The sequence below is a fragment of the Leptonychotes weddellii genome, chromosome 5 (genome assembly GCF_054177405.1).
Source record: "Leptonychotes weddellii isolate Sample4059 chromosome 5, ASM5417740v2, whole genome shotgun sequence".
Classification (NCBI taxonomy): Eukaryota; Metazoa; Chordata; class Mammalia; order Carnivora; family Phocidae; genus Leptonychotes; species Leptonychotes weddellii.
In genome coordinates this window covers 4,291,043-4,318,619 of record NC_138373.1, presented here as the reverse complement: position 1 = coordinate 4,318,619, position 27,577 = coordinate 4,291,043, and the positions used below count along the sequence as shown (strand labels likewise).

Sequence of the window (27,577 nt, the reverse complement as noted above, 5' to 3'; positions counted from 1 at the left end):
GACACGTTTAAGTGCTTTATTAACTCCCCCTGAATCCACTGGCTGACCTCCAAAAGCCAGATTATTATGTGCAAATGAAGCAGTGAGCTTGATGTGGAGACTCAGTGCTCAGGGGCAGGGGTCCCAGTTCACAGCCCAACCTCAGGGCCACCCAGGAGAAAAAGCCCATCTGTGCAGCCAGGAAAATCCAGTTTGCAGAATAAATTGCACAGCTGTATGCCCAGGTCAGACTCCTCTCAACAGTGGTAAGACTCCGTCAGTGAAAAGGTGGCGTCAGGGGTGGGAAGCTACGGATCCATCAGGGTCTTAAACCTGGCCTTGGGTTCCCACCCTTTCCTGGGGGCAGTTCTCAGATCACCAAGGAATGGCCCTGGAGCTTCCCGAAGCTTCCTACGTGAGCCCCATTCTCTCCACGCTCTCTCCTGATAACTGATCCTGCTAATACTGGGATCAAAAGGACTTCCCAAATTATTCAGTGATTTTAGAAGACCATCCAATTTCTACTGATGGACATCGAAGGTTCTGGCATCATGGGAATCACTGATTTTGTCAGTTTAACAACAGAAGTGTCGGTCTGTCGTCCTGGAGCACTTTGCATGAGCCCCGGTTACACCATGTCCACGTTCGAGCCGCCTCGGGCTGGGCAGAAGACGTAGCCGGCCCTGTCCGACACCACGCTGTCCAAGGCCCTCATCAGGACGTGGGGCATATGGTCTGTCAACATCTTGGGACCGATGAGTATTTTGCTGAACTGTGATTCGTGTGACCACCTGGCACTGTACTGAGCAGCAGAACGCCAAAACCTGGGAAAGACAGAAGGTGAACTAGCGGAGCGGCCCTTTAGGCTGAAACCTGTGTGTTTTCGGTCTGTGTGGACTGAGCCCCGTCAGCTCCGTGCCCACGTGGCCTGCACTTACCTCCCTGAAGCACCTTCTTCCTCCAGGTGGATGATCCTGCCGGGAGGGTAGAGAGGGGGATACTTGGTGGGGGACTCCAAGGGGGAGTCGCTGGAGAAGCTGTAGGTCGGGGACCCGTGCATCAGCAGGCTCTGCTCCCCCAGAAGCGGCTGCGTCAGGTCTCCCTGGGCGCCCCCGTCCAGCTCCGTCGGAAAGTTATCCGGACTTCCTCCGAACAGCTCATACCAACACCCGTACAGCAAAATCTGGTACTGGCCGAGAGACCCAAGAAGGCAGCCTGCTTGTTACTCTGTGACGCTTTCACTGTCAACACAGACCGCGGCCCCAGAAGCTCGTGCCGGAGGACGGTGACCCTCAGAGCTCAGACCAATGGTCTTTCTAAATCCTGGATCTTAGGGCCGTGGAGGTCAGTGGCCTAAACTCCTGCATCTCTTGGGCCATGAAGCCATATCAAACATGAAGCGATACGTAAAAACCAAATCCTGCCGACGAGCTTTACTCTTTCCCTTCATGACATTTATTAATTTTTAAAACTCGGGGGGGGGGTAGTTGGGGGTAAGGAGAAGCTTATTTTAAAAGAATTTGAGTAACAACAATAAAAAATGTCAGAAAATTGGTTAAAATCACTTCTAAAAACTCTTTATATACCCTGCCTTAGGGGATAGATCCTCGAAGAATCATTTTTAGACCTGCCCTTTAAAAAAAAACTTTTCAATACATCACTATCTTTCTCTAGTGGTAAACAAAAACTTACGTCACCATTTTTAAGGACCATAATATTGCACAGTATACATACACTAGTACTTCTTAAACTCTGTTCAGCAGCCTTATTATCCAAGCTTTGGGACCAAAAGCATCAAAATACTGTTGGTCACAAGACAGGGCTAAGAGAGTATGACAGAAAGCAAATCACTTAACTAGAACAGGGATGGTTCTACTATAGTATTTTCTAACTGTGGCATTTCATGACTGACTCGGCCGTTTGCTTTCTTCGGCATCATCTGTAGAACAGCAGACAGAAGTCTGTATGGAGGGTCAGAAAGCGCTTCAGGCAACAGCATCAAATGCCCTGGTCGAAGAGGCTCTGAATTTAGAAACAAACTCTCCTTGGCACACACAGCCTCAAACTCCTTAGATCCTCTTACGGGGCCCCGCAAGTTACCTTGGGCTTGTTACAGTGAGCAATCACTCGCAAGATTCTCTTCTTCAAATCTTCCAGGTTAGTCACACTTAACCTGTTTATTAGCAAAAGACCAGATTGAGGCTCAGTACTTGGTCTTTCAGCTGCTGCAAGCCCAGATGAAGCATCCAGCTGACTCACCTGGGAATGACATCCTTGCCTAGGACAAGTGACACGATGAAGTTCTTAGAGTATTCATAAAGGGATTTGCTGAAATTTGAGGAAAAAAAAAAAAAATTAGTGAAGTTTCAGGATTATATTGCCCACAAAGAACTCCAAAGGGAAATCAAGTCACTTTGCCAGGTCAGTGAGGTAAGTTTTCAGAGTATAAAACTGTTCTCTACCCTTTAAAGGAAAAGAGAAGTAAAATGGAGATACTCCGATCACAGCAACTCATTTGCCACATTCTAGTAAAGCCACAACATCCACCAACCAGATTAAGATGCAGACCGAGCGAGCCTATGCTTGCATCCTTTGACCCAGCGACCTCTGCTTGGAGGAATCTAACAAAGACGCTCTGGCAAAATGGTAAAAAGACGCAAAAGGCTATTCACTGCAGCTCTTACTGCTTGTCATAGCAGAGGCTCCAACCCCAAATGTCCCATCTGTGGAGAACAGTTCAATTCACAAACCCCAGCCCGCCCGCAGAGTACCGAGTCCTTCACGGCTGCAGTGTGCGGTGGGGGGTGATCTCAGGATGTGTGGTCAAGTCAAAAGAAGCAGATGCACAAGGGGATGAGGGGTATGCAGGAGAAGAGATGCAAAGATACACATCCTTGCTTTCATATATAAATGAGACTAATGGAAAACTAAGTCAAACACTAATGGCTACCTCAAGGAACAAGGACAGAAAGGGACATTTCTGAATGTAACTTGTTTATAGAGTTGTCTGTGGAACTATGTCATTGGTTTATATAATTGTAAAAATTAAAACAACAAAAGCAATTCCTAAAATCAAATGCCAAATGAAACAAACGAACCTAAACAGTGCTATTAACCAAACAGAAGAATTATTTCAAGTGACTACAAGAACAGAAATTTGGCTGTACATCCCTAGTGGGAGTATCACATAAGAACAAAACAAACTGCAAAAAAAAATCTCAAACTGCTTTCAGCAATCATTCTGAAACTGATCCATCAGTCTGTGTTTTCTAGGACATACAGCCAACAGTACAGAGGAACATGTTAAGTGACATTGTGAATATGCAAGAGAAATCCAGAATGTGGATTCTCCAGAACTAACCTGGTTTCAGAAATAAAGAGGGAACTGAAATATCTATACATTAAAGGAGAGTTACAGAATTTCCGTGTCTGTGTGGATCCCTTGTACACATGCTTTTAAATTTGATTTAAAAACAAAAATACAGTTCCAAGACAAACCCACTGCTGGGGAGTGGGGGGGGGGGGGTGTGTGTGGAAGGGACCAGTGGCAAAGGGACACAGGACATCCAATCCAACCTTGTTTGGAATTTAAAGAAATCAACTGTAAAACATTTATGAGATAATTAGGAGAACATGATCAATTACTAGAATTAAATTTTAAGTGCTCTATGCTTTGGAGACATATTAGGGTATTTACAGATGAATGATAGGTCTCAGATTTGCTTCAAGGTACTCCGGCCACGGGGATCTGTGGGCAGTACGGTGGGGTACATGAAGATTGGTCAGTCATGTTAACAAATTATTGAAGCTGATGAAATGGTGGCTTATTATACTATTTACTTTGGTTTGAATTTTTAATTTTTGTATGAAAATTCCATTATAAGGCAATAGTTTTAACAGATCATCATAAGCACTGAAGAGAGAATCAGTGAACTAGTAAACAGACCTGAAGAACTATCCAGATCGTAGCACTAAAAGCAAAGATAACAGAGGTATGAACGAGAGGTTGGAGATGCGAAACAAGAGCAAGGGGGCACGATGTCTGATGGGAGGCTCTGAAAGTGGGAGAACAGAGAAGAGGCAGTCACGCGTGACTAGGCCTTCACAGATTTGAGAATCTAAAACTTTCAATCGAGAACACTGAAAACCATACACTTAAGATTAAAGCAAGCACTCACATAACCTGGATGCATCTTACTGAGTAAAAGAAAATGCAACACAATCCTGCATATTGTAGGATTCCATTTTTATGACATTCTGAAAAAGGCAAAACTATAGTGACAAAAAAGATCCTTGTGCACCTGGGGGGTGGGTGGAAGGGACCGAGGGCAAAGGGACACAGGACATTTTAATGGTGATCCTATCAGCCCCGAAAGGCAAAAAGACAAAACTGTCATTCATGAAATTAGTTTATACAGTAAAAAAAAAAAAAAGCATCTGCAGATGAATTATAATTAATAAGCAAATTTAACAAGGCTGTTGGATACACGATCAAAAGACAAATTTCTATGAGATTGATATATGTCAGCAAAAGATGTGTAAGACTATGGAGAAAACCATAAAAAATTGAAAGATAATTCAAGAGTCCCTAAATATCTGAAAAGTGATTTCATGTTCAAAGGTGGGAAAATTCAGTAATACGTCACTTACCTCTCAACTGAACTAGAAAATAAAGGCAGCTGAAATAAAAAGTCTAAGCTTTTTGTTTATGCAACTTGCAAAATGATTCTAAAATTGACATGCAGGTGTCAAGGGCTCAGAATAGCCAACATGCTTTTTAGCCAAAAAGAACATCACAAAAGTGGAAACTCAACAGCCAATAAATACATGAAAAGAGCCCCAATTTCTTTTCTTTTCTTTTTTTTAAAGATTTTATTTATTTATTTGTGAGAGAGAATGAGAGACAGAGAGCACGAGAGGGAGGAGGGTCAGAGGGAGAAGCAGACTCCCTGCTGAGCAGGGAGCCCGATGCGGGACTCGATCCCGGGACTCCAGGATCATGACCTGAGCCGAAGGCAGTCGCTCAACCGACTGAGCCACCCAGGCGCCCAAGAGCCCCAATTTCATTAGCAATCACGGACACGCAAATCAAACCGCAATGAAACATCACTGCACACCCATCACACTGGCAAAAAAGTTTTAAGTCTGAGATTGACGGTCGGTGGGAATGTGGGGCATGGCCAACTCGCCACGGGCACGCGTAAACTGGCACAGGAACACGGGCGTGTAACGCGAAGGGGGAGCGTGTGCACACGCGTGCTAGGAATTCCCACCTCCATCTACAACCAGAGGGCGTCCAAACAACCAGTGACACAGACCATTTGTGATCGATGTACGACGAGACAGAACCAGAACGGACAGAATCACGTCTTACAGGCATCAAACAATGGGGAACAAAAAAGGGAAGTCAGAGAATAAAATTAAGTACAATTCTAGTTCTATAAATTTCAAAAAAATAAATTTCAAAACCATACAAATCCAAACTATTATGCGGAAATCTGCATATAGGTGGTAAAACTACCTTAAAGCAAAGGAAGAATTTTCACAAAGATCAGGATGGTGACGTTCTGTGGACAGGAAAGGAGAGGATGCTCGGGGAATTTCGAAGGCACGGACTGCTTGATTCTCAACCTGGGTACAGACTTTTTTTTCTGAGAGAGCATGAGCAGAGGGAGAAGCAGACTCCCCACTGAGCAGGGAGCCCCATGTGGGGCTTGACCTGAGCTGAAGGCGGATGTTTCACCGACTGAGCCACCCAGGTGCCCCGATGTGTGTATATTTTTAAATCAGCCTTACTGAGGTATACACTGCAAAATCACCCACTGTAAGTGTACAATGAGTTCTGATAAATGCATATAACTGTTTTAACTACCACCACCATCAAGATAAAGAGCATTTCCATCACCCCCAAAAAGCTCCCTGTGTCCCTTGGCAATCAATCCCATCCCCAACCCCAGACAATCACTGGTATGCTTTCTGTCATCATGTACTTCTGTCTTTTCTAGAAGGTCACATAAATGGAATCTTACAATAGGTCTTTTGTGTAGGGCTTTTTTCAGACAGCAAAATGCATCCAAGCTGTATGGATGTTTGCTGCTTAATCTCAAAAATATGTTTTATGTTGTTTCACAATTTATAAATTCAGGTATTTTTAAAGTCACTCATGTCTTTTCATATGTACAAGTATATATTTTAAAATAAAAAGAACTTAGGGGCACCTGGGTGGCTAAGTATCTGCCTCTGGATCAGGTCATGATCCTGGGGTCCTAGGATAGAGCCCCACATCGGGCTCCCAAACTTAAATAGTTACGGTGAATTCTGGATAGAAGATCTTTGATCTTTCAGCCTTTTTATATTTTCCAAAATTTCTGTGTTGGATACAAATTTATTTTTTCCTTCTTTTCAATTGTAGCACAAATTTCTTTTATAATCAGGGCAAAGATTATACAGGGTTAAGTATGTTGAGTAAGAAAGGAAAAAATGTACTTTTCAAACTTAATCAGTAAACAAATTCAGTAAAGCTGTAGGACACAAATCAAGAGGGACAACTTGGGGAGTCTTGCAGGGTCAGTCCCAGACTGCTGCGGTGAAGCAAATACTGCAACACCGTGAGGAAAATGAATTGTTTGCTTTCCCAGTGCATGTAAGGTATGTTTACACCACACTGAAGGCCATTAAGTGTGCAATAACGTGTCTAAAAAGCCAATGTACATACTTAAATTAAAAAATATTTTATTGCTAAAAAATGCCAACCACCATCAGAGCTTTCAGCTAATCAGTCATAATCATGGGTCCCAGATCAACATAACAAAATATGAAATAATGAAAAAATTTGAAATATTGCCAAGAACTATTAAATGAGACAGAGACACAAAGTGAGCAAATGCTGTTGGAAAAATGGGGCCCCGGCAGACTTGCTTTTAAGGCAGAGTTGCCATGAATCTTCAATTTATTTAAAGAAAAAAAGAAAAAAAGCAGTACTTGCAAAGCACAATGAAACAAGGTATGCCTGTGTGCAGAAATCTGTTCTTTTTGTAAACTAATAATGAACTATCAGAAAGAAAAATAAGAAAGCATTCCCACTTAACAGTTGCCCCCCAAAAATACGAAGGAATAAATTTAGCCAAGGAGGTGGAGACCTGCCCACAGTAAGACGCTGATGAGAGAAACTGAAGACACAAATGAATGGAAAGATGTTCCGTGCTCACAGACTGGAAGAACGATACCGTTAAAATGTCCAAACCACCCAAAGCAACCTGGAGTCACTGCAATCCCTATCAAAATTCCAATGGCATTTTTCAAGAAATAGTCCACATAATCCTAAAATTTATGTGGAACCACAAAAGGCCCTAAGTAGTCAAAGCCATCTTTAAGAGGGAAGAACAAACCTGGAAGCCTCATGCTCCCTGACTTCAAACTAGGTTATAAAGCCACAGTGACCACAACCGTATGGTACTGGCAGAAAAACAGACGCAGAGCCCAGAAATACACCCAAGTAACTGACAACAAAGGAGCCAAGAATATACGATGGGGAAAGGACAGTTTCTTCAATTGACGGTGGTGAGAAAACTGAAGCCACGTGCAAAAGAATGAAGCCGGACCCCAGCTCACATCACACACACACAAATTATAACTCAACGACGGATTAAAGACCTGAATATGAGACCTGAAACCAGAAAACTCCTAGAAGAAAACAGGCAGTAAGCTCCTTGACGTTGGTCCTGGTGATGATTTCTTAGATTTGACACCAAAAGCAAAGGCGACAAAAACAAAAATAAACAAGAGGGACTGCATCCAACTGAAAAGCTGCTGCACGGCAAAGGGCACCCCCAACAAAAGGAATGGGAGGAAATGTGCAAATCCTCTGACAAGGGGTTGATACCCAAAATATATAAAGAATTCACACAACCCAACAGCAAAAAAACAGCTTAAAAAATGGGCAGAGGATCTGAATAGACATTTTCCCCAGAAAGACCCGCACACGACCCACAGGGACGTGAAAAGGTGCGCAACATCACTACTTAGCAGGAAATGCAAATCAAAACCACGGTGAGATCTCACCTCACACCTGTTAGAATGGCTAGGATCAAAAACAAAAACAAAAAAGCCCCCCAAACCCAGATATGTCAAGTGTGCGTGAGGACGTGGGGAACAGGGAACACTCGTGTGCTGCTGGGGGGAATGTAAATGGGCGTAGCTGCTGGGGAAGACAGTACGGAGGTTCCTCAAAAAGGGAAAAGTAGAACTACCCTATCATCCGGCAATGCCACTTCCGGGTACGCGGCCGAAGGAAACGAAATACCGACTTGAAGAGATGTGTGCACTCCCGTGTTCGCTGCACCGTCATTTGCAATAGCCGGCATGTGCAAAGCACACCGTAAGTGTCCGTCAGCACGTGAGCGGATCAGACAGGGTTGTGTGTGCGTATACGCACACGATGGCCATGAAAGAATGAAAACGGAATAAAGCAGAAGGAAATCCTGCCATTTGTAACAACACGGATGGACCCTGAGGGCATTATGCTCCACGAGGTAAGTCACACAGACTTCTTTATCCTTGCGAACACTGCAGGATCTCACCTACGTGTGAAATCTAGAAAACCAACCAACCCCAAACCAAAAACCAAGCTCACAAATCTAGACACTGGGGGTTGGTGGTTGCAGAGGTGGGGCCTGTGGGACAGGAGAAGGGAGTCAAAGGGCACAAACTCCCCGTTATAAGTAAGTCACAGTCACTGACGGCGACAGAATACACAGCTGGGCGACCACAGTTCACCTGCTGTGCGTCTGAAAGTTGCCAAGAGAAAAAATCTTCCAGGTTCTCATCACAAGAAAAAAAAACCGAATTCCGTCACTACGGAAAGCGACAGACGCGCTCTTCTGCTTTGCGTGCAGTCACGGGGCCAGATCGTGACCTCGCGCCCCTGGCACTAATGCCGGGCCGCCGGCCAGCTGCACCTCCGTTTGCACCGGCAGGAGCGCGGAGTTCCGCTCACACGGCCCCGGAGAGGCTCTTCAGCGTCTCCACCCGAACAGGGCTTCAGACAGGCCGGCGCCGCGGGCGCGCGCGCGGAAGGAAGTCACGGCGGCAGAGCGGCCCACACGCACGTACCTCAGCAGCCCCCTGGGCGGGGAGAAGGCGTAGCAGCGGACCTGCGGGTACGCGCTCCGGAGCATGATGGCCAGCAGGGCCGCGGCGCCCGCCCCCAGGCTGTGGCCCACCACCACCAGCCGGTACTCCTGCGGGCCAACAGAGAAGGCGGCACGGTGAGGGCAAAGGAGCAAACTGCGGACGCGGGACAGACAACGAAAGAAAAGACAAATCAGAATCTCACGGGAGCGATGCTGAATGCTTGGCTCAAAATCCCATCGTTGACGAGGCGCTGGTAAACGTATCTGGCGGCTTGAGAAATCCCCTAAAAATGCAGACAAGAGAAGGCGGCTGTTGGTCATCGGACGAGGCAGGTTCGGCCCCATGACAGGGCTACGCCGTGCACGCTTCTGCGTCTCCCCAGAGCCGAGGTGAGCATCGGGGAATCGGCGGCCGCAGCTACCGCGCCCCGCCGTGGTCCTGGCCCCCGGCGCAGGGATGGGCTCCACGTGGAGCGGGTGCTCCGTGACTAGTTCCGGGGACCACCCACAACACCTTTCCAGCCAACGGATCCTTCCGTGGCTTTTCTGCAGCCACACGGTATTTTGCTGTATGCGCGGACCACGGTCCCGATGGCCGGTCCCATTTAGATGATAAATGACTGATCTTTTAACAAGACGTTAAAACATAAAGTTCTGAATCGGTGGTAACTGATTCAGCATCCGGTTTCTGCAGAGGCAAAACGAAGACCACTGGAAGCTGAGTTCTAGGGAGGTTAGGTTTTAATTTCAGAGAATAAATACAACATAAAACCTAACAAATACAGCTGTCCTAAGAACCAGGCTTCCTGAAAATGAAGCCGTCTCCACGGAGGAGAGAGCACCCCGTGGACGAGACGGGCCTGTCTTCTCCCCCCGCACCGAGCGGGAGAGATCCTGGGCCGAGATGGGAGACTCGCGGCTGCCTCGAAAGCTCCTGCAAACTCCCGAGTCGGTCGCTATCGAGTTCCGCGGGAGAAGGCTGACCCGGCCACATCCAAGGGAAGCTAAGAGGAGGTCTGACGGGTTTACCGTCTGGGAAGAGCACCTCCCGACGGACCACCGCGCTTCCCGGCCTCCCCCGCGGCCGGCCGTGCAGCCACCTCCCACGCGCCGCGGGGACCGACCACGTGTCCGCCTCGGGACAGCTGAAGCCGAAAGGGACCTGGACACAGCGGCCGTGGCGGAGGCCCTGGCCTGCATCACACACACAGACACTCCCCCCGCCAGCCCCGGAAGGGCCAAGACTGCGTTCAGCGGCACAGCTTCGAGCTCCAACCGCCGGGACCGGGATCAGAGGCGGAGAACAGCTCTGCCCTCAGGCCCGCCGCCGCCGCCGCCTTCCCGGCCCGAGGGAGCTGCCCCCGGCGGGAACCGGGCTGGAGGGGGCCAGGCCCAGAGCGCACCTTGTGCACGCACAAAGCCTCGAGCTGCGGGCCGATTCTAAGAACACAGCCGCAGCCCAGCCCACGGGATCCTGCTGGGTATTGTGTGGTTGGCGAGTTGATGTGTCTCTGTAAGAAAGTAGAACATTTCTCTTTTTCTTCACACGTGCCCAGTAGTGACACTGGACTCTTCTGTGACTTGAGACCCAAAAAGACAGTTAAGGGTTAAAGGGGAAAATTCACATTCCCAGGACTGTCCCACTTCTAACTGGTGGCAGAACGAAAGCCTCCAGTCTGGCTCCAGTCTGGCCCTGTCCTGAAAACCGTCCAGGTGGGACCGTGGGGCTCCATCAGCTACACTCTGGTTCTGACACACATTTTTATAAAGATTACACATTTTACTTAAAACATGATCACCAGAGAAGTAATACGGGTTTTGGTTAAAAAACACACAAAGTATATAAAAACAGCACAGGCCCACCGCCCTCCACCCCGACATCCCTCTCCCCGGAAGGAGCTGCTGGAACCTCCGGGACCGAATCATTCCCTCAAACATGCAAACGCTCTGCTCTGCAACCTGATTCATCATCCGGGAAACGTGAGCCCAAACCACAGTGAGATACCGCCTCGCGCCCACTAGCACGTCCGGCTGGAAGCACCGAAACCCGGAAAGTAAGCGGCAATGAGCACGTGCAGAACGAGGGCCTGGCCGCTCGCTGGTGGGACGGGAGATGGTGCAGTGCGCTGGAACACAGCCCGGTGGTCCCTTGAAACGTTAAACGCGGCAAACACCACCAGACACGCAACCCCACGTCTGGGCAGGTTCCCTAAAGCACGGGAAGGAGGGACTCGGACAGCTGTCTGTCCGTCCCTGTTTCCAGCAACAGCGCTGACGCCGGCCGACGCCTGGGCGTGACCCCCCGTCCGTCCGCGGACGACTGGATCAAGCAAAGGTGGTCCCCGCACACAGCGCGGCGTCGCTCAGCCACAACGGGAAGGGGCCTCTGACACGTGCTACCGCCTGGATCCACCTCGAGGACACTGTGCTTAGTGAAAGGACAAACAGTCGCGTGACTCCACTTCTGGGGGGTCCCGAGAACCCAGCGCCCTGGGGGGTACTAGGTTACCAGGGGCTGGGCGTGGGGCGGGAGGAGCCATCGCTCACGGATACGGAGTTTATGTTTGGGATGATGAGAAGGTACAGAGCCTCTGCGAGTCTCTGCTGCCGCTGAATCGGATGCTTACAAAGGGAAAGGGGTGCAATGATGAACATCATGTTACACAATTAAAACCCTTTTAGAAAACAAGTCCGTCCGAGGCAGGCCGCTGCTGTCCCGCACAGTAAGACCGAAAGGAGAACCGTGCGTTGTGACACCGGCGGAGGGAACCGGCCGGGCTACGGGGAAGTGCTGGGGGCGCCTGCCGCTCGGGGGGCTGTGGGAGGCGCTCCCGGGCGGGGGCCCTGTACTCAGCTGAAGCTTCTCTTCTCCACAATATAGGACTTCGGTCAAGGGAAGAGCGTTCGACTGGGGTTCAAATGCCAACTGGCACTTATTCCAGTAACTGTGTGGCCTCCGGCAAGTCCCTCGATGGCTCTGAACCTGCTCCTTTCTCTTAAAAAACCAAAGCAACCTCACGAGGTTGTCATGAGAATTTCCACGAAAAGAATGAAAAGCACTTACTTTGCACAGCACTTGGCACCTGGTAGCTACCTGTTGTATGGTTAGCATTCCCGGGAGAGAGTCAGAGTTGGAAAAATCCTGACCCCTTTTAGCTTCACCGTAACGGAACATTCCTGAACACACACCCCAGGGCTTGTACCTTGTGTGCCGAACAGTCTTGCACCCCACACTCTAAGTTGAGGGTCTCATTCTCCGCTGACAGGTCCGTGAGGATGTCCTACAAAGAGTGCATTGGAAGAGGCCGTTGGGACGAGCTGTGCATGGCGGCCGGGGGGCAGGTCCCTCTGAAGGACCGCGGAGCGCTACGGTCTCCTGGGTCAGACTGTTGAGGACTGAACCTGGCACCTGACCTTGGGAAGGAAACCCAGGCGGCTAGGAAGCTCCCGAGGGACCCACGGTCGGCAGGGAGGGGGTGTGGGACGCGGCTAAGACACACCTGCTGCCTTCCCTCACTGCACACCTCTTCTAAGTACCCATGAAGCACAGAGTCCTGTACCTGGGTTTTGAACAAAGCATGCTTCCTGTCCTCAAGGGGCTATCAACGGCTCACTGAAAGCTAAGGGAGGGTAAGAGATGCATCAGAGGGGAGAGGGGTGTGTACTGCAGGGCGGGGGTGGGGGTGGGCTTCCTGGAGGAGGTGGCACCTAAGCCAAAGATTAAAGGGAAAACTTGCTTTCAGGGAACAGAGAGAGGTGGGCAACCCCACCTAAGGGGCCAGGAGGACCCAAGGCAGAGCGTCTGAGCACAGGAAGGAGACACAGGGCCAGGCACATGGGTGCTCAGAGGGGCCGCGGGCAGAGCCCGAGAGGCAGGTGCATCCCCAGGACCCAATGCAGTTAACCCGCTGGGGATGGGACTCCATAGTGATACCCTGCAAAGCTCAAGGGGACTGCAGCCCACTGGAGAACCACCGGCAGGCTGAGCTCTGGGCGGGAACCAGAAAGGCAGGCTGGGGTCAAGTCACAAAGCATCAACAGAGCTGTGATAAGACACGTGAATTTTCTATGAAAAACTAATGGTGGGGGGGGCGCCTGGGTGGCTCAGTTGGTTAAGCGTCTGCCTTCAGCTCGGGTCATGATCCCAGGGTCCTGGGATCGAGCCCCGCATCAGGCTCCCTGCTCCGCGGAAAGCCTGCTTCTCCCTCTCCCACTCCCCCTGCTTGTGCTCTCTCTCTTGCTGTGTCTCTCTCTGTCAAATAAATAAAAATAAAATCTTTAAAAAAAAAAAAGTAATGGGGTGAGGTGCCTGGGTGGCTCAGTCAGTTAAGCATATGACTCTTGATTTCAGCTCAGGTCAGAGGATCTCAGGGTCATGAGATCGAGCCCCGTGTTGGGCTTCAGAGTGGGTGAGAAGCCTGCTTAAGATTCCCTCTCTCTTCGCCCTCTGCCCCTCCCCCCGCTCACACGTTTTCTCTCTAAAAAATAAATAAAATCTTAAAAAAAAAAAAAAGTAAATGGGGGGGCCAAGGGAGGTTTCTAAGAAGCAGTGATAACATCTGACCCACGTTCTAGAAAGAGTTCTCTGTGGACAGTATGAGGACTGACTGGAAAGATAAGAAACCAGAGACAGGGACCAAGGTAGAAAACTGCTTCCCAGGCCTGGGAGGGGAGACGGGGCCACAATGGGGGCCATGGGGCCCGTAAATGGAGAGACAGCCAGAGAGACCAGGCAGGAAGCCAGGAGACAAAGCGAGGACCACTCCACGGTGCCTTCAGGGGCCAGCTGGGGGATGCTGCAGAATTATTAGAAATGGGGGCCAGAGGTGAGGCGTCTGCTTTCCTCGGTGCCCCGGGCAGGGCCCTGGGCAGGTGCACAGTCCCCGCCAACGCTCTGAGCGGCAGGCCCTGCCCCGCAGGGCGCCGAGGGCTCACACTGTGGCGTCTCGCTACACTTTCTGGGTCAGCAGGGAAGTGAGGACCAGGAAATGAGATGGAGCAAGGGCCAAGAACAGACCAGAGAGCATGACATGGAAGGAGGGCAGCGGCTGCCCACTTATCCGCACAGGGCCGAGAAGGCGGGGCCGGGCCGGCCAGGACAGGGCTGGCAGGCGGGGGGAACAGACATACACAGCAGGCCCCGCACCCCCGAGAGTCAGGCGGGCGCCTCTGGAGGAAGTCCTCCAGCGGGGAACCCAAGCCTGCTGGTCTGTTTCTGACACTTCTCGGTGGAAAGGAAATGACTCCCTCCACTTCTCCAAAGGCAGCATTTCACAGCCCTGGGTCTGCTTCTGCACTTTCTATCCTGGTGTTTCCGGCTACACCTCCTGCTCTAACCGATGAGGGCTCTACCCTCCGTTCCAGCAAAGGCGGGTCTCCTGGTACCTGCGGCTTGCTGTTCGCCCCACCCCTTGTCCCCGGGCCTCGAGCATCAGGCCCCTTACCTGCAGAGACATGGTTCCTCTCACGGCTACCACAACAGATTCTTTCCTGTGGTCCAGAGCCACTAAAAAGGGAAGCTCATAGACCTGAGGGCGAGGGAAAGAAGCATGAGTTCTCGACAGTGAGAGCGCGCAGCTACAGGGCCGAGTTCGGCCGGCCCGGCGTCTCTAACAGTTCACAATTCAGCCGTGGGGCCCGGCCGTTCTTCCACAGATGGTGGGCTGCTTAAGAACCCACGATGTATCTCTACAAGGACTTCTGCCTCCATCTCTGGGATGGGAGGGCCTGGGAGCCCCCTGAACCGGCATGCAAACCGTGCGTGCGTGTGTGTGCATGCGTCTACATGCACTGTTCTGGGGGAGATGGTTTCTAACTTCCATCACACTCTCGAAGGACCCCGCGACCCCAGAGCAGGGACGAGGCGCCGCTGTACTGACCTTGTCATGAAAGCTTATGTGAATGAAGTCCCTGTACTGCAGGCCCGTCGTGTGCAGGATGGAGCCGAAGTGACAGTGGAGCTGGTCGCCTCCGACCAAGTCGTATTCCGTCGTCCTGCTTCGACAACTAAACACACAGGCAAACGTGTCAGTTACAGTACCGACCAGGGAACATCAGGCCCGCCCCCCGCTTCCCCAGCAGCCGCGAGCCCCGGGCTCACAAGGTTCAGCCCTTCCTCTGGCTCCAGGAGAACGGCCTGCGCTATTTCCGGGCACACCTCTCACTACAGTTCTGACTTCTGGGGTCATGTTCATGTTTTACGTATTCAAAAAATAAATTATATTAAGAACGGGAGAGACTTTAAAATCTCCAGGAATGGGACAAACTGGCACCTTGTTTCCTCCTATGATGGACCAAGAAGGGCAGGACGTTCCTCCCGAGGAATTCCTGCCAAAAATGTGTACTCGACTCCAACCCAGAAGAAACCATCAGACAAATACAAACTGAGGGCCGTTCACAAAATACGTAGACTACTGTGCAAGGCAATGTCACCAGCACGCAAGACCGGAAATACCACGGAACTGTTCCAGACAGACAGCCAAGCGCCACGCGTGAGCCTCACGTGGAGGAAACCTTGCTCTGAAGGCTCCTACTGGCCCAAATGGGAAACTGGCCACAACCTAAGGGAGCTACTGCTTAACGCGAGCTGCGCTGGTGCGGGGCGTGCGGAGTACGTAAAAGGAGGCCTCGTCCTCAGGAAACGCGGGCAGGGCCTTGCCCTCTGCGCGGGCAGCCCGGCAGGAAGCGATGGTGACACAGCGCATGTGACCACACGAGTCACGACTGGTGGCTCCAGATAAACGATCCATGGGCCTTCTCGGTACTGCACTCACGGTTTTGACGTGTTTCAAAACAGAACGTTTTTGGGAAAGGGGAAACGGGATTATTTTTAGAAACTACAGTGGGGCGCCGTCGGAGTGACGGGCAGAAGGCAGGCGGGGGCCCAGGCGCGCCCACCTACCAGTCCCCGCCAATCTTGCAGAGCCCGGTGAAGGGGTTCCGATAGATGTAGAGAGGCCACCCATAGGCCGCTGCTGCAAACTGCATATAATGGTGACAATTGGCTAACTCGGCGTCCAAATCAGCTTCCTGAAGAGAAGAAAAACAGCTTTTTGTTTCAGGGAACCCATTACGGACAAGACCAACTCACAAAGATCATAAACCTGAACTCGAACTCCTGATGCCCCTTTCTTTCCTCACTGAACAGACCTCAGCAGACTTCCACAGGGGAAACTCGTCTTTAAACGCGGACTAAAACAGACCCCTCACTTTACAGGAATGCAGCAAGTACGGTGGAAATGAACAGCAAAAATCCCTGCTGACTTTTGTGGCCCCTGCTGGAACGAGCCAGGGATTGAGTTGGAAGCGCATGAGGACAAGCAGAGCGCCAGGACCCCGCGGCAGCAGAGCCGGAAGGCCCGGGCACCTGCGTGAGGGGCAGAGAAACCCATCCATCCGCGTGCAACCTTCTCTTTCAGAAGCCTAAACAGCTGTGGCAGGAAAACTCCTCCAGCAAAACCCAACGGTTCTGCTCCCTTGGCCCAGAGAAGAGAGCAAACACGCCCAGGGGGAATCAGGCCCATCCCAGAAAGAATTTTTGCTATGTTGACTTCAGCCAATTTCCTAAAAGAGAATGCTTTAAAAATACAATGGAGGAGGGGCACCTGGGTGGCTCAGTCGGTTAAGCGCCTGCCTTCGGCTCAGATCATGATCCCAGGGTCCTGGGATCGAGCCCCGCATCGGGCTCCCTGGTCCGCGGAGAGCCTGCTTCTCCCTCTCCCTCTGCCTGCCGCTCTGCCTATCTGTGCTCTCTATGTCTCTGTCAAATAAATAAATAAAATCTTTAAAAAAATAAAAAAATAAAATGGAGGGTGAAGCGGCCAGGAATGGGCTCCCTCTACCCGAGGGACCACAACTAGCAGAAGCCACACATCAGATTCTAAGCCAACTGTCCTGAAATCGTTGCTGGCCAGTCTGTTTTGTTTTTTGAAGATGTATTAATAGGAGTAAATGTCAAAACTGTACCAGACACCAGAAAGGGGCTTACCTGGGGGGGCCCCGGGGAATGGCCGATCACCCCCTCCGGCTCCCGGCTGTTCCTGATATTGTCCTGCTGCTGATGGAGAAGGGTGAGGCCCGCCGCGATGTCGCTGGGCACCAGGTCTGTGTCCTGGATGTAAACAGTGGCTTGTCATAAACTCAGCAGGGACGGCCCATGAGTTCCTTTTTAAAATCCATTTTTTACAGTTCATACGCGCACACACGCAGGTATGTGTAAAGAGGTTCCTTAGAAGTATTTTCAAGACTCCTTCTATATGTGAGCTTGATGATTTTTACTATCCTGCCCTCAGACAAATCCACCAGAGAACACAGAAATGTTGCTGAGCTTTTATTTTCAAATTTCATTTCAAGTAACTTAACTGACTTCACAGCTTTTGTATAGTTGGGAGCAAATGGGTAAGTAATTTCACCATCTTTGTAGTAATGGCCAATTTTAGCCCAAATTTAGCCTCTTGCTCAAGATGCCCTGGTTTTGTTCAGAGTCCCTGGTAGAGATTTGAGAGACTGAACTTAGACTCACCGGCTACAGCAAGCCTCCAAAAGAGCCTCAAACTAGGACAGCAACAGAGGGCGTCTCTTGTGCCTGCCTCCCCCCTTCTCCCTCAGGCAGACTCCTCTGCTGCCTCCAGGCACTTCTGGTCCACAGGGACGGACCAGGCACTGGCCACTCGGCCTCTGAGCCATCGGTTCTCCCAGCTGTCTGAAGACCAGACTGAAGGTTACTTTAGGGAGACACACTTCTCCAGTCCCGACATGGAGGCTGTTGCGGCGACTGCTACCAGCCTACGGGGCTGGCCCTGGGCCCTGCAGACGCAGACACTGCACAGAGCAAGGAGGGACCGGCAGTCGTGCAGGACGTCATGAGAACGCGTCTCCCTTACCTGGTCTCAGTGCTGAACACAACAGTTTACCAGAGAACATTACAGGAAAACGCTGGATGTGAAAGAAAAATGAGTATTTCCAAATCACTGAAGAAACTGCTCTAGAACGAAGATGCCTTCCTACATTGTAATAACATATTCAAACTCTCCTTCAAAAGCAGAATAATCTATCATTTCTATCATGCTATAAAGTAGTAAACAAGGTCTGATACCACCCTGGATGCATGACACCGCCCACACCTGGCGCCTGCAGAGGACCAGCTGGATGGAGGACAGACGATTCAGACAACTGGCAAATCATCCCAAAATATGCAGGTTCCATCATTTAGCTCCTTAAAAATGAACTAAAAATCCTGACAGTGTAACAAACAGGTGGCAACACCAGGACGCACCGACCAGAGAGACGGGGCCCACAAGCGCAGGGCCCTGGGTTAACGCCCCATAGTCTCCCCCCGACTCCGCCACACCACAGACCACACGTGGGCAAGAGCTCTTGACGTGAACGGGGGATCAGCCATCAGCTCCAAAGAGAGTATTCATCTTAACATAAGAGACATTTACTTAGGAGAAAGAGACGAAAGCAGACCCCTTCAGCTTACTGAAAAGTAGGTTGAGAAAAGCTCTGCCGTACTCGAAAAAGCAACTCGAGTATGGTCGTCTTTCCCAACACAACAGCACAGGAACTTGATTCTGGTCTCCCACACGCTGGTAGCTGCTGTCTTGAGGCCGTTAAGTAGCTGGCTTGACTCATGACTATCCAGGTGGTTGGGGCCAGAGGAGGGATACGGAGCCATTTTCCCCCCGAGGGGGTCAAAGACGATGATGATGGTGACCACAGTGGAGATGATGATAATCCAACTGCAAAACAGAGAGAGAAGGCATGATGACCCTGGTCCCACATCCAGATGCGGATCTCCCAGAACCAGGTTGAGGTGAGCAACTTGCTTCTTCTAGAAAGTTCTTTTTTTTTTTAAAGATTTTATTTATTTATTTGTCAGAGAGAGAAAGAGTACAAGCAGGGGGAGGGGCAGGCGGAGGGAAAAGCAGGCTTCCCGCCGAGCAGGGAGCCTGATGCGGGACTCGATCTCAGGACCCTGAGATCATGACCTGAGCCGAAGGCAGACGCTTAACCGACTGAGCCACGCAGGTGTCCCTAGAAAGTTCTTTATGAGCCTGTGGCTGGCCCAGGCCGCACAAAAATCAGAGCCTTAGAAGTGAAGATCACAAAAGAAAAAAGCAGATGCCTGGTAGGCAGAGTTGCAGCCTGGGCACGGAAGTAGCTGGAACCTGTTCTCCATGGTCCACTGGCCATGACCCAGGCCCTTACTCCTCAGTGCCTCGGGGTTCTTCTCAGTAAAATCGAAAGAACTGTGCCACATCGTGGGAAACTCTGATGGGTCCTTCATTCATACGTGTGAGGAACAACATGCCAGACACTGCGGTTCCCGGACACGTGTGCCACGGGAAGACGCGCCTCTGCGAAGGGGATCTGCTGCCCGCGCGCGTGTGGCGTGGGCCGGCCGGCATCAGCACAAGTCCCCGGATTGTTCCTGAGACTGTGAGCCTGGAAACTGCGAAAACCCGATCCTGTGCATTAGTCCCTGTCACGATTCCTGACACCGCGTTTCTTCTCATCCTGCCTTTAGTTTTTGCCCTTGAATTGGTCTTTGGGTTTTCTTCCTTCTTAAAACAGAAGGGATAGGGGCGCCTGGGTGGCTCAGTCGTTAAGCGTCTGCCTTCAGCTCAGGCCGTGATCCCGGGGGTCCTGGGATCGAGCCCCGCATCGGGCTCCCTGCTCGGTGGGAAGCCTGCTTCTCCCTCTCCCACTCCCCCTGCTTGTGTTCCCTCTCTCGCTGTCTCTCTCTCTCTGTCAAATAAATAAATAAAATCTTTAAAAACAAAAACAAAAACAGAAGGGATAGAATGCAGAAGAATGAGAACGAGCAAGAAAGAAAATGATATCAATAAATGTGTTAACAGGAGATGAATTGTTTCTTATATATAAACCCATGTCTCTCAATTTTTAGGATTTACTCAAAAAGGTGCAACTTCTAACAATTTTAGGAAGCCCACATGACTTGGGGCTATCTGCAGTGACTCAGAAAGGTCTGCGTCCTTACATCTCAAATGCATCCGAGACAAGGAACTGAGAGAGAAGACGAAGACCTGACCTGATGATGACGGTGGCAATGATGCCATTCACCACCGTCCTGTCACACTGCACGTCGTCTGCTATCCAGGCGGACCCCAGAGAAGCCCAGACCATCTCTGGCAGGAAGAGTGCGAGGCGGAGGTAAAGCAGTTTGGACATGGATTTCCGTGGTCCGGGATTACAGATGGTTCCTGAAACACAGAAGATATTCAACCCGGGCACCTGGCTTCTGCAGAGACTTGCTTTCCACAGACACACAGTGTGGAGAGCATCTGTTAGTACTGTAGGCGCGCCTGGTGGTTTCTACTCGTAACTGGAAATCAACGCCCAAGGCTGAGAGCAAGTAGCCAAGGGCAGGGTGGAAACAGGACAAAAAGCCTCAGATTCATTTCCTAGATTTACTAGGGTTTCAAGATACTTCAGGGTTCTAACTGGGATGACCATATAATCATTGTCCAAATTGGGACACTTCTGAAAGAGGAAGGAGGTGCTATTAAAAATTATGCTGGGACAACTGGCACAAAACAGAGCTGTCCCAGGCCAACAGAGATACACGGTCACCTGAGTTCTAGAACGTAACTCCACCATCTGCTTGAGACCTGTGGCGTTCAGGCACCATGTGAAACACTTCACACCCATTATTCTGTAATCTTCACGACTCTGAAGATAGTCACCATCCCATTTTACAAAGGAGGAAACTCAGGCCAACTGGGCTTAGTAACTACTTTCTAAAACATAACCCAGAGGGTGCATGATGGGTAGTAGGGTCGATTAAGCGTCCGACTCTGGATTTCAGCTCAGGTCATGATCTCAGGGTCGTGAGATTGAGCCCTGCATCCCACTCTGTGCTCAGCGGGGAGTCTGCCTGAGATTCTCTCTCTCCCCCTCCTCTCTCTCTCTGCCCCTCCCCCCGCACTCTCTCTCTCAAATAAATAAATAAATACAATCTTAACAACAACAACAACAACAACGAAAAACCCCACAATCCAGGTCTGCATAGTCCCAGCTTTCCGCCTCACCAACGTCTGCACTCTTGGGAAGTGAACAATTCTGACGTGCGAGAACGCTTGAAGAAACCTAACATGCAGACACAACCTTTTCACCGTGTGTCTCAAACAAACCCAAGCATCCCACTGAGGTCCGTGTGCTTTAATTCCTGATGTAAAACATCAACTCGCTCCCTCTGGGAAAAAGTTGTGATAAATACTAATTGAAGCAACATAAAAATGCCACATGGTTAAAACAAAAACAGTGAAAAAAACCCCAAAACCCGAAACAGTGAGTGAAGACATTTCTAAGATGTAAAGAATGATTTGGGATTAGAATGGATTACTTAGAGTCACATTTTAAAATGTTAAGACACTCTCCAGTTTCATGTTTGGCACGAAGACAAAATACAAGGTAACCAAAACACCACTCTCTCTCTGAGACACAGTGAGTGCAGACATAAAAACTCAGTGCTCTCTGGAGCCTGCTGCTAACAACAGCCAATCACCTGTAAAACAGGCAACCCGACCCGGGCTGGCGCCGTGAACACCGACAGCACCTGGGCCCGACGCTCCGGGAATGGGTTAAAGTCGGAAATGAGGAAGCAGAAAACAGAGTTCTAAGATTCCAAAAAGAAATCAAGATACTGAAAAAAACCTCCTTTATATAGTCATACCCGCCAGTGAAAACATTGTCATTTACTTAGATAAGAGATTTTCCTCTCAAGGCAAAGAGGGGACCGGCGTGCACCCGGCTGCTCCCGGGGGCGCGGTGACGCTGAGAACCCAGAACTGACGAGCTGGACGGAATGTCCTCAGCGCAGCCCGCGTCTTCATCAGGCCGAACCATTTGGGCAGAGACCACAAAAGGCAGGCCTGCGTCACAGAATCTTTGGTTCAACACCTCTACACTGCAGCAATCTTCCCTGGCGTGAGATGAGCAATGAGCTCCCAACACAAATACGGAGGCGATGCAAGGAAACCTCCCAGAATCACGATCAAACCCAGCGAATGGCACACCCTGGAGGCTGAGGGTGTTCTGCCAGGAAAACGTGGTAGTCATGAGGCTGGACCTTCCCCTAATTAAACCTCCTACATGGTAGGAACAGTAGGATTTCACCAGGGAGGTTCTCAAATCAAAACTAGAAACTGCCACAATATCAAGATTCTTCCCAACTACGCTACACTGATGACCAAGAAAAGGAGCAGAGGTAAATACACAAGCATCAGTGTCTTGGGTAAAGATGACTGACCCCCACTGGTCCCAAACACGTACAGCCTGTGGTGTCTCCTTTAGAGAGTAATACCAGCGCAAAGCTACAAATCATGGCCTTTCTGCACAAGTGACAGCTTAATTACTGAGATGCCTTATGGAACAAAAGGGCAACAGAAGTCATCCATGGATCAAGAATAAAACTAACAAAAGGACGCCTGGGTGGCTCAGTCAGTTAAGCATCCGACTCCCGATTTCGGCTCAGATCATGATCTCGGGGTTGGCATTTAAACTAACATAATTTCTAAACTGTTGTTTTTAGGTCAGTTGTGGTATCTCTAGCCACAAGTAACAAAAGTAAAAGCGGGAAGGACCTGGGGCCTGCCCTGGCTCCGGGGACTGGAAATGCAGAGCATGGGCGCCACGGCGCTCTGGCCCCTCACGGCTCTGCCCTCCTCTGTGTCAGCTCATCCTGGCAGTGAGTGGAGATACGGCAGGAATTCAGCAGCTCCTCCCTCCACAGAATCACCCAGACTGAAAACAGCCTACTGCTTCTGGATCTTTCCTAGAGGAGCAAGGAAAGACTCCCCAGAATTTTCCAAAAAACTCCTGAGTTTCACTGGCTCAAACTGGGTCACACGTCCATTCCGGAACCAATCACTGACACATGAGGATCATTCCTGAGCTGGGTGGAGAGTTGGCTTCTCTGACGCACTGACTTCATATGTGAGGGAGAGGGATGGGGGACGTCCCAAATAAAACTGGGTTCTGTTTGGAAGAGGTTGCTGGATAGGCAACCCACCCATAACACAAACAACTGGCACATAACGCCTAACACGTACACCGTCAGATGTTTTCTGAGCTCTGACTGTGAGTGTGAGCTGGGGCAGGCCTTAGGCAAGTGCTTACGACGGGGAGCCTCAGTGACATGGCCATCCATCACGGCGTACATGCCCTGACACCACCAAAAATACCTGAAGAAAACCATTTAAGGGAAAAAAAAGCTTACATTCCTGCTTCAGATCTGAACCCACGATTATAGTGGCATACTGGGTCTTCTAACCAGACTAGGACATGAACAGAAAGGGCCAATAAATGAGATGATACCACAGCTGAAGGGACACCAACCTAAATACTTCTTTCAGAAATTCAGACTTCATGGAAAAACTCCATGGTGCTAGGGCGCCTGGCTGGCTCAGTCGGTTAAGCATCTGACTCTTGGTTTCGGCTCAGGTCATGATCTCAGGGTCACGAGATCAACCCCTGCATCGGGCTCCATGCTCAGTGCGGAGTTTGCTTGAGATTTTCTCTCTCTCCCTCTGCATCCCCCGCCGCACTCTCTAAAAAACACCACCACCACACCAAAACCACAACTCCACAGTGCTAAAGCCACACAGAGGGGACCGACACAGATCACAAAACTGGGACCTTCTTCGCTCTAGACATTCATGCATGCGTTCATGTTTTCAGGGGCATGCTAAATTACACAGAGCTCTCTTTTCCATATATTTCTCTTTCACTGGGCACATGCCACACCTCTTGGTCATCCAGAACCCTGTGGTCTTTCTCTTGAGGGCCAAGAAACACTTGGCCACTAACATTTCTCTCTCACTCCCCATGAGCTATCCCCATCTTTTAAGTTTCAGTTGGTCATTCCACACCATCAAGATCATGATTCTGCCGCCCAGTGAATCAGCTATTCCCTCCCAGTGCTTTCCCCATCATCTGGAGTGTGTGAGCGTGCCTCCCACATCCCCACTCAAGCAATGATGAAATGTGCTGGAGGGCGGCATGCCATTCAGCCCTGCCTCTGACTGCAGTTTTTAGTTACTAATGCACCACAATGCTCGGCTCCTCCTATGAACCTGAGCACTCATACAGGGAGGCTCCCAACATTTTCAGCAAAGTGACTGCAGAAAACTGTAACATGGAGAAAAAAAAATCATTAAGAATAGATGGAACTGTTACAACTCATTAATAAAAAAGGACAAATAACCCAACTTAAAACGGGGCAAAGGATCTGAGTAGACACATCCCCAAAGATGATATACGAATGTCCAGTAAGCATACGAGAGGATGCTCATCAAGGAACTGCAAATCACAACCACAGTGAGATCCACCAGGACCGCTAGGATCGGAAAGTCAGACAAAGGTAAGTGCTGCTGACGATGGGGAGAAATGGAAACTCTTTATAAACTGAAAGAGAAATGGTGTAGCTGCTTGGAAACCAGCCTGCCAGTTCCCCAGAAGGTTAAACACAAGGTTACCACATGACCTAGCCATTCCACGCCTAGGCACACATCCAGGAGAAATGAAAACCTCTGTCTATACAAAAACACAAAAGCGAACGTTCATAGCAGCTTTATGTAACAGCCCAAAAGTGTTAACAACCCAAATGTCTACCGACTAACAAATGGATAAGTAAAAACGTGGCAAACCATTCGATGTAATTTTTTAAAAAGACTTTTTATTTATGAGAAAGAGAGAGAGAGCGTGCACACAGGAGCTGGGTTGGGGCAGAGGGAGAGGGAGAAGCAGACTCCCCACCAGGCAGAGAGCCCGACGTGGGGCTCGATGCCAGAACCCTGGGATCATGACCTGAGCCAAAGGCAGATGCTTAACCGACTGAGCCAATATTATTCAGTCATAAGAAGAATGAAGAGCTGACACACACTAAAAGGTGAACGAACCTTGAAAACATTATGCTAAGTTTAAGAAGCCAGACCAAACGGCCACACAGTGGATGACTCCACCTGTATGATCCAGAATAGGTAGATCTACAGACAAAGTAGATTAGCAGATGGCTAGGGCTGAGGAAATTGGGGAAAAATGAGGAGGATTGCTAATAGGCATAGGATTTTTTGGGGGATGATGAAAATGTACTAAAATTGTGATGGCTGCACAACTCTGTGAATATACTAAACATCATGGACTCATACATTTTAAGTGGGTGAACTGTATAGTACATGAATTATATCTCAATAAAGCAATTAAAAAAGAATAGGTATCAAATAGAAAAGGCTACCCTTTACCTTTCATGCTGACACACACAATGGCGGACACCGTACATATAATAACTGCTAGGAGAACAAGAAGAACGATCAAATAACTGCTGAGCAGGGTGCCGCCTGCACAGTTCAGCTTCCCTCTGTGCATGAGGTACAAAGTCAAAATGCCAATCCACCTGCCGAGAGACAGGGAGGGTCAGAAATGGAAACCAAGGAACTGCATTATAAAACATTACAGAATGAAATAAAAGGAGTTAATATTAAACAAAAAAATTTTAGTTAAAAATTTTTAAAAAGCTAATATTTCCCAAAGCAAGGCGAAGTTTGCTTTGGAATATAATTTTCTCCGATAAAAGATCTACTAAAAGAAAACAATAAAAAATCTACTAAGTCAATTACAGAGCATGACCTTTTTTTAAAACATGAGTTTTATCCTTTCTGTGCTTACATGATTGTTCCTAATTCTCTGCCTGCTCTAATATCTAAGAGGCATTTAATGCCATAAAAAGGCAACTATAATGTGGGCTGATGAAAAACAGCAGCCCTACCATGACTCAGAAACATGCAAGTGTAAACCAACAAAATACCTGCTTGCTAAAATATTAACAAGATAATGTTCACTTCTGGGGATTAACAAGAAATTGACAAACACTTTTTGTCATCTGCTGTGTGTAATGCAAAAACCAGGAGGTGGTAATCAAGTTATGCCAAGATGTTCCACAGTGAACACTGATTAAGCTTGAAAGGCCACGTACTGCAGACTTATTTATATATTTTGTAACTCGGTGCAGAACAAGGAAAGACAGCACCAAACACCTCAAAGCAACAGTGACCAGTCACCAGAAGCATTTCAGCAAAGGGCTGAACATTGCCGGCAAGAACGCTATTATTAAGGATTCAAGCCCAGGTGTGGAACTGGGACTAGAGAACATTTTATGCTTTTGTCAGTTTTGTGGTATTAGGACTTTGGGTCTGGAAATAACAATGGGAAATGATACGGGAGAGACCTGGCTCTGAAAACTATGAAACTACTGAGGAGCCGCTTTCAATATTTCACGTTCTTACATTCCTTTCCCCTCGAGAATGCACTCTTATTCCTTGCCCAGCCCCTCTGGGAGCAGACTTGAGGCGCCCAACTCCACTTCCCATCGGTTGCACACTTTGTGCCAAGCCTGGCTGCTCGTCGGGGAATTCGGGCACAACCGGCTCCAGAACGACAGGCAGGCTACTATTTCCCATCCTCTCCTTTGGTTGACACTTGATGCCCTGAATTTCCATGCCGAGCGCCCTAATGATGCAAGTGGCTGTTCCTGGCTTCAGGAAACAGTTCCCGGAGGCCACGGCCCTTGGTCGGCAACCCCGTCCCGGAGGCTCCCGGGGCCAGGCCTCGGGGTCGCACGCGACGGGAGACCCCCTGGGGGACCCCGGGCCCAGCCTCCCCGCTCCGGCCTCAGTGTGCCCTCCGAGAAATGGGGAGAGCGGCTGCACGCCCGTCCTCGGAGGCCTCGCGCGGTGGAGAGGCCCAGACGAGGGAACGTGGGCACCGCGTCCGCGCGCACAAACCCGGCGACACGGCCACTCTTCCCGGGCCGCTTGAACCCGCTCCCTCCGCGCCTCGGCCGCCCGCCCGCACAGCCCGCCGCCCTTACCACACCACTCGCAGGGACAGCTCGAAGAACCCCGGGAAGACCAGGTCGTCGCTGGCGATGGCCCAGCGCCGACCGAAAAGCACCATCCCGGGCATGGCTGAGGCCCCGCTGCCCGGCCTCGGGCCAGCCCGCCGCGCGCCGGTGGCCACTCGGAGCCCCGCGCCCTCCGGGATCCAACGCCAAACTGACTGCGACTCGGCGCAGGCGCGCGCGAGGGTCGGGCCCGGCGCACGCGCACTGAGCCCCGCGCAGCCGCTGGACCCTCCGCGCCTGCGCCGAGGCGCTGACCCGGAAGGCGCTGGTCGGCTTGTTAGGTGGTTTGCACGTGTGCGAAGTCCGTACTGATAACATTCCCGTTTTGTAGATAAGGGGTCTTCGGGGCGCGGAGGAATGAGCACCTCCAGAGGTCAACGGGTGTTAATGGCAGATCTGGGACTCCTCCCAGGTCTGTGGGCCTCCGGGCGTGTGATGAAGTTCACCCTCGGTGCTACCCGCGGTCAGGAGTGCCGCGTTAGGACGCCTCTCGAGTTCAGGGTTTGAAACCACCCGGCAGCTTGGGGCTGGGGCGTGGGGAAGA

General features: G+C 50.1%; 1 protein-coding gene across 1 annotated transcript; it reads right to left on the bottom strand.

Moving 5' to 3' along the window:
* DAGLB (diacylglycerol lipase beta) lies at positions 1-27,193 on the bottom strand. The gene is made up of 15 exons (XM_006746787.3): positions 27,001-27,193; positions 25,376-25,527; positions 20,164-20,335; positions 18,592-18,850; positions 17,098-17,220; positions 16,012-16,139; positions 14,990-15,116; positions 14,555-14,638; positions 12,314-12,391; positions 9,314-9,394; positions 9,091-9,218; positions 2,239-2,307; positions 2,080-2,152; positions 918-1,168; positions 1-803 (listed from the first exon to the last, which is right to left on the bottom strand). Exons 1-15 carry the CDS (start codon positions 27,093-27,095, stop codon positions 608-610), a joined length of 2,016 nt encoding a protein of 671 aa, XP_006746850.1. The 5' UTR covers positions 27,096-27,193; the 3' UTR covers positions 1-607.
* Between the last annotated feature and the right edge of the window lie 384 nt (positions 27,194-27,577).

Bases quoted from the DNA above. Each gene is read 5' to 3' on its own strand.
- DAGLB (XM_006746787.3), bottom strand. From the start codon at position 27,095: ATGCCCGGGATGGTGCTTTTCGGTCGGCGCTGGGCCATCGCCAGCGAC. The intron at 16,140-17,097 runs GTAAGCCCCTTT...TCTTCTCTTCAG, and splicing joins ATTCCCCGGGGCCCCCCCAG to GAAGCTGATTTGGACGCCGA. The intron at 14,639-14,989 runs GTCAGTACAGCG...CCTCGCCCTCAG, and splicing joins ACATAAGCTTTCATGACAAG to GTCTATGAGCTTCCCTTTTT.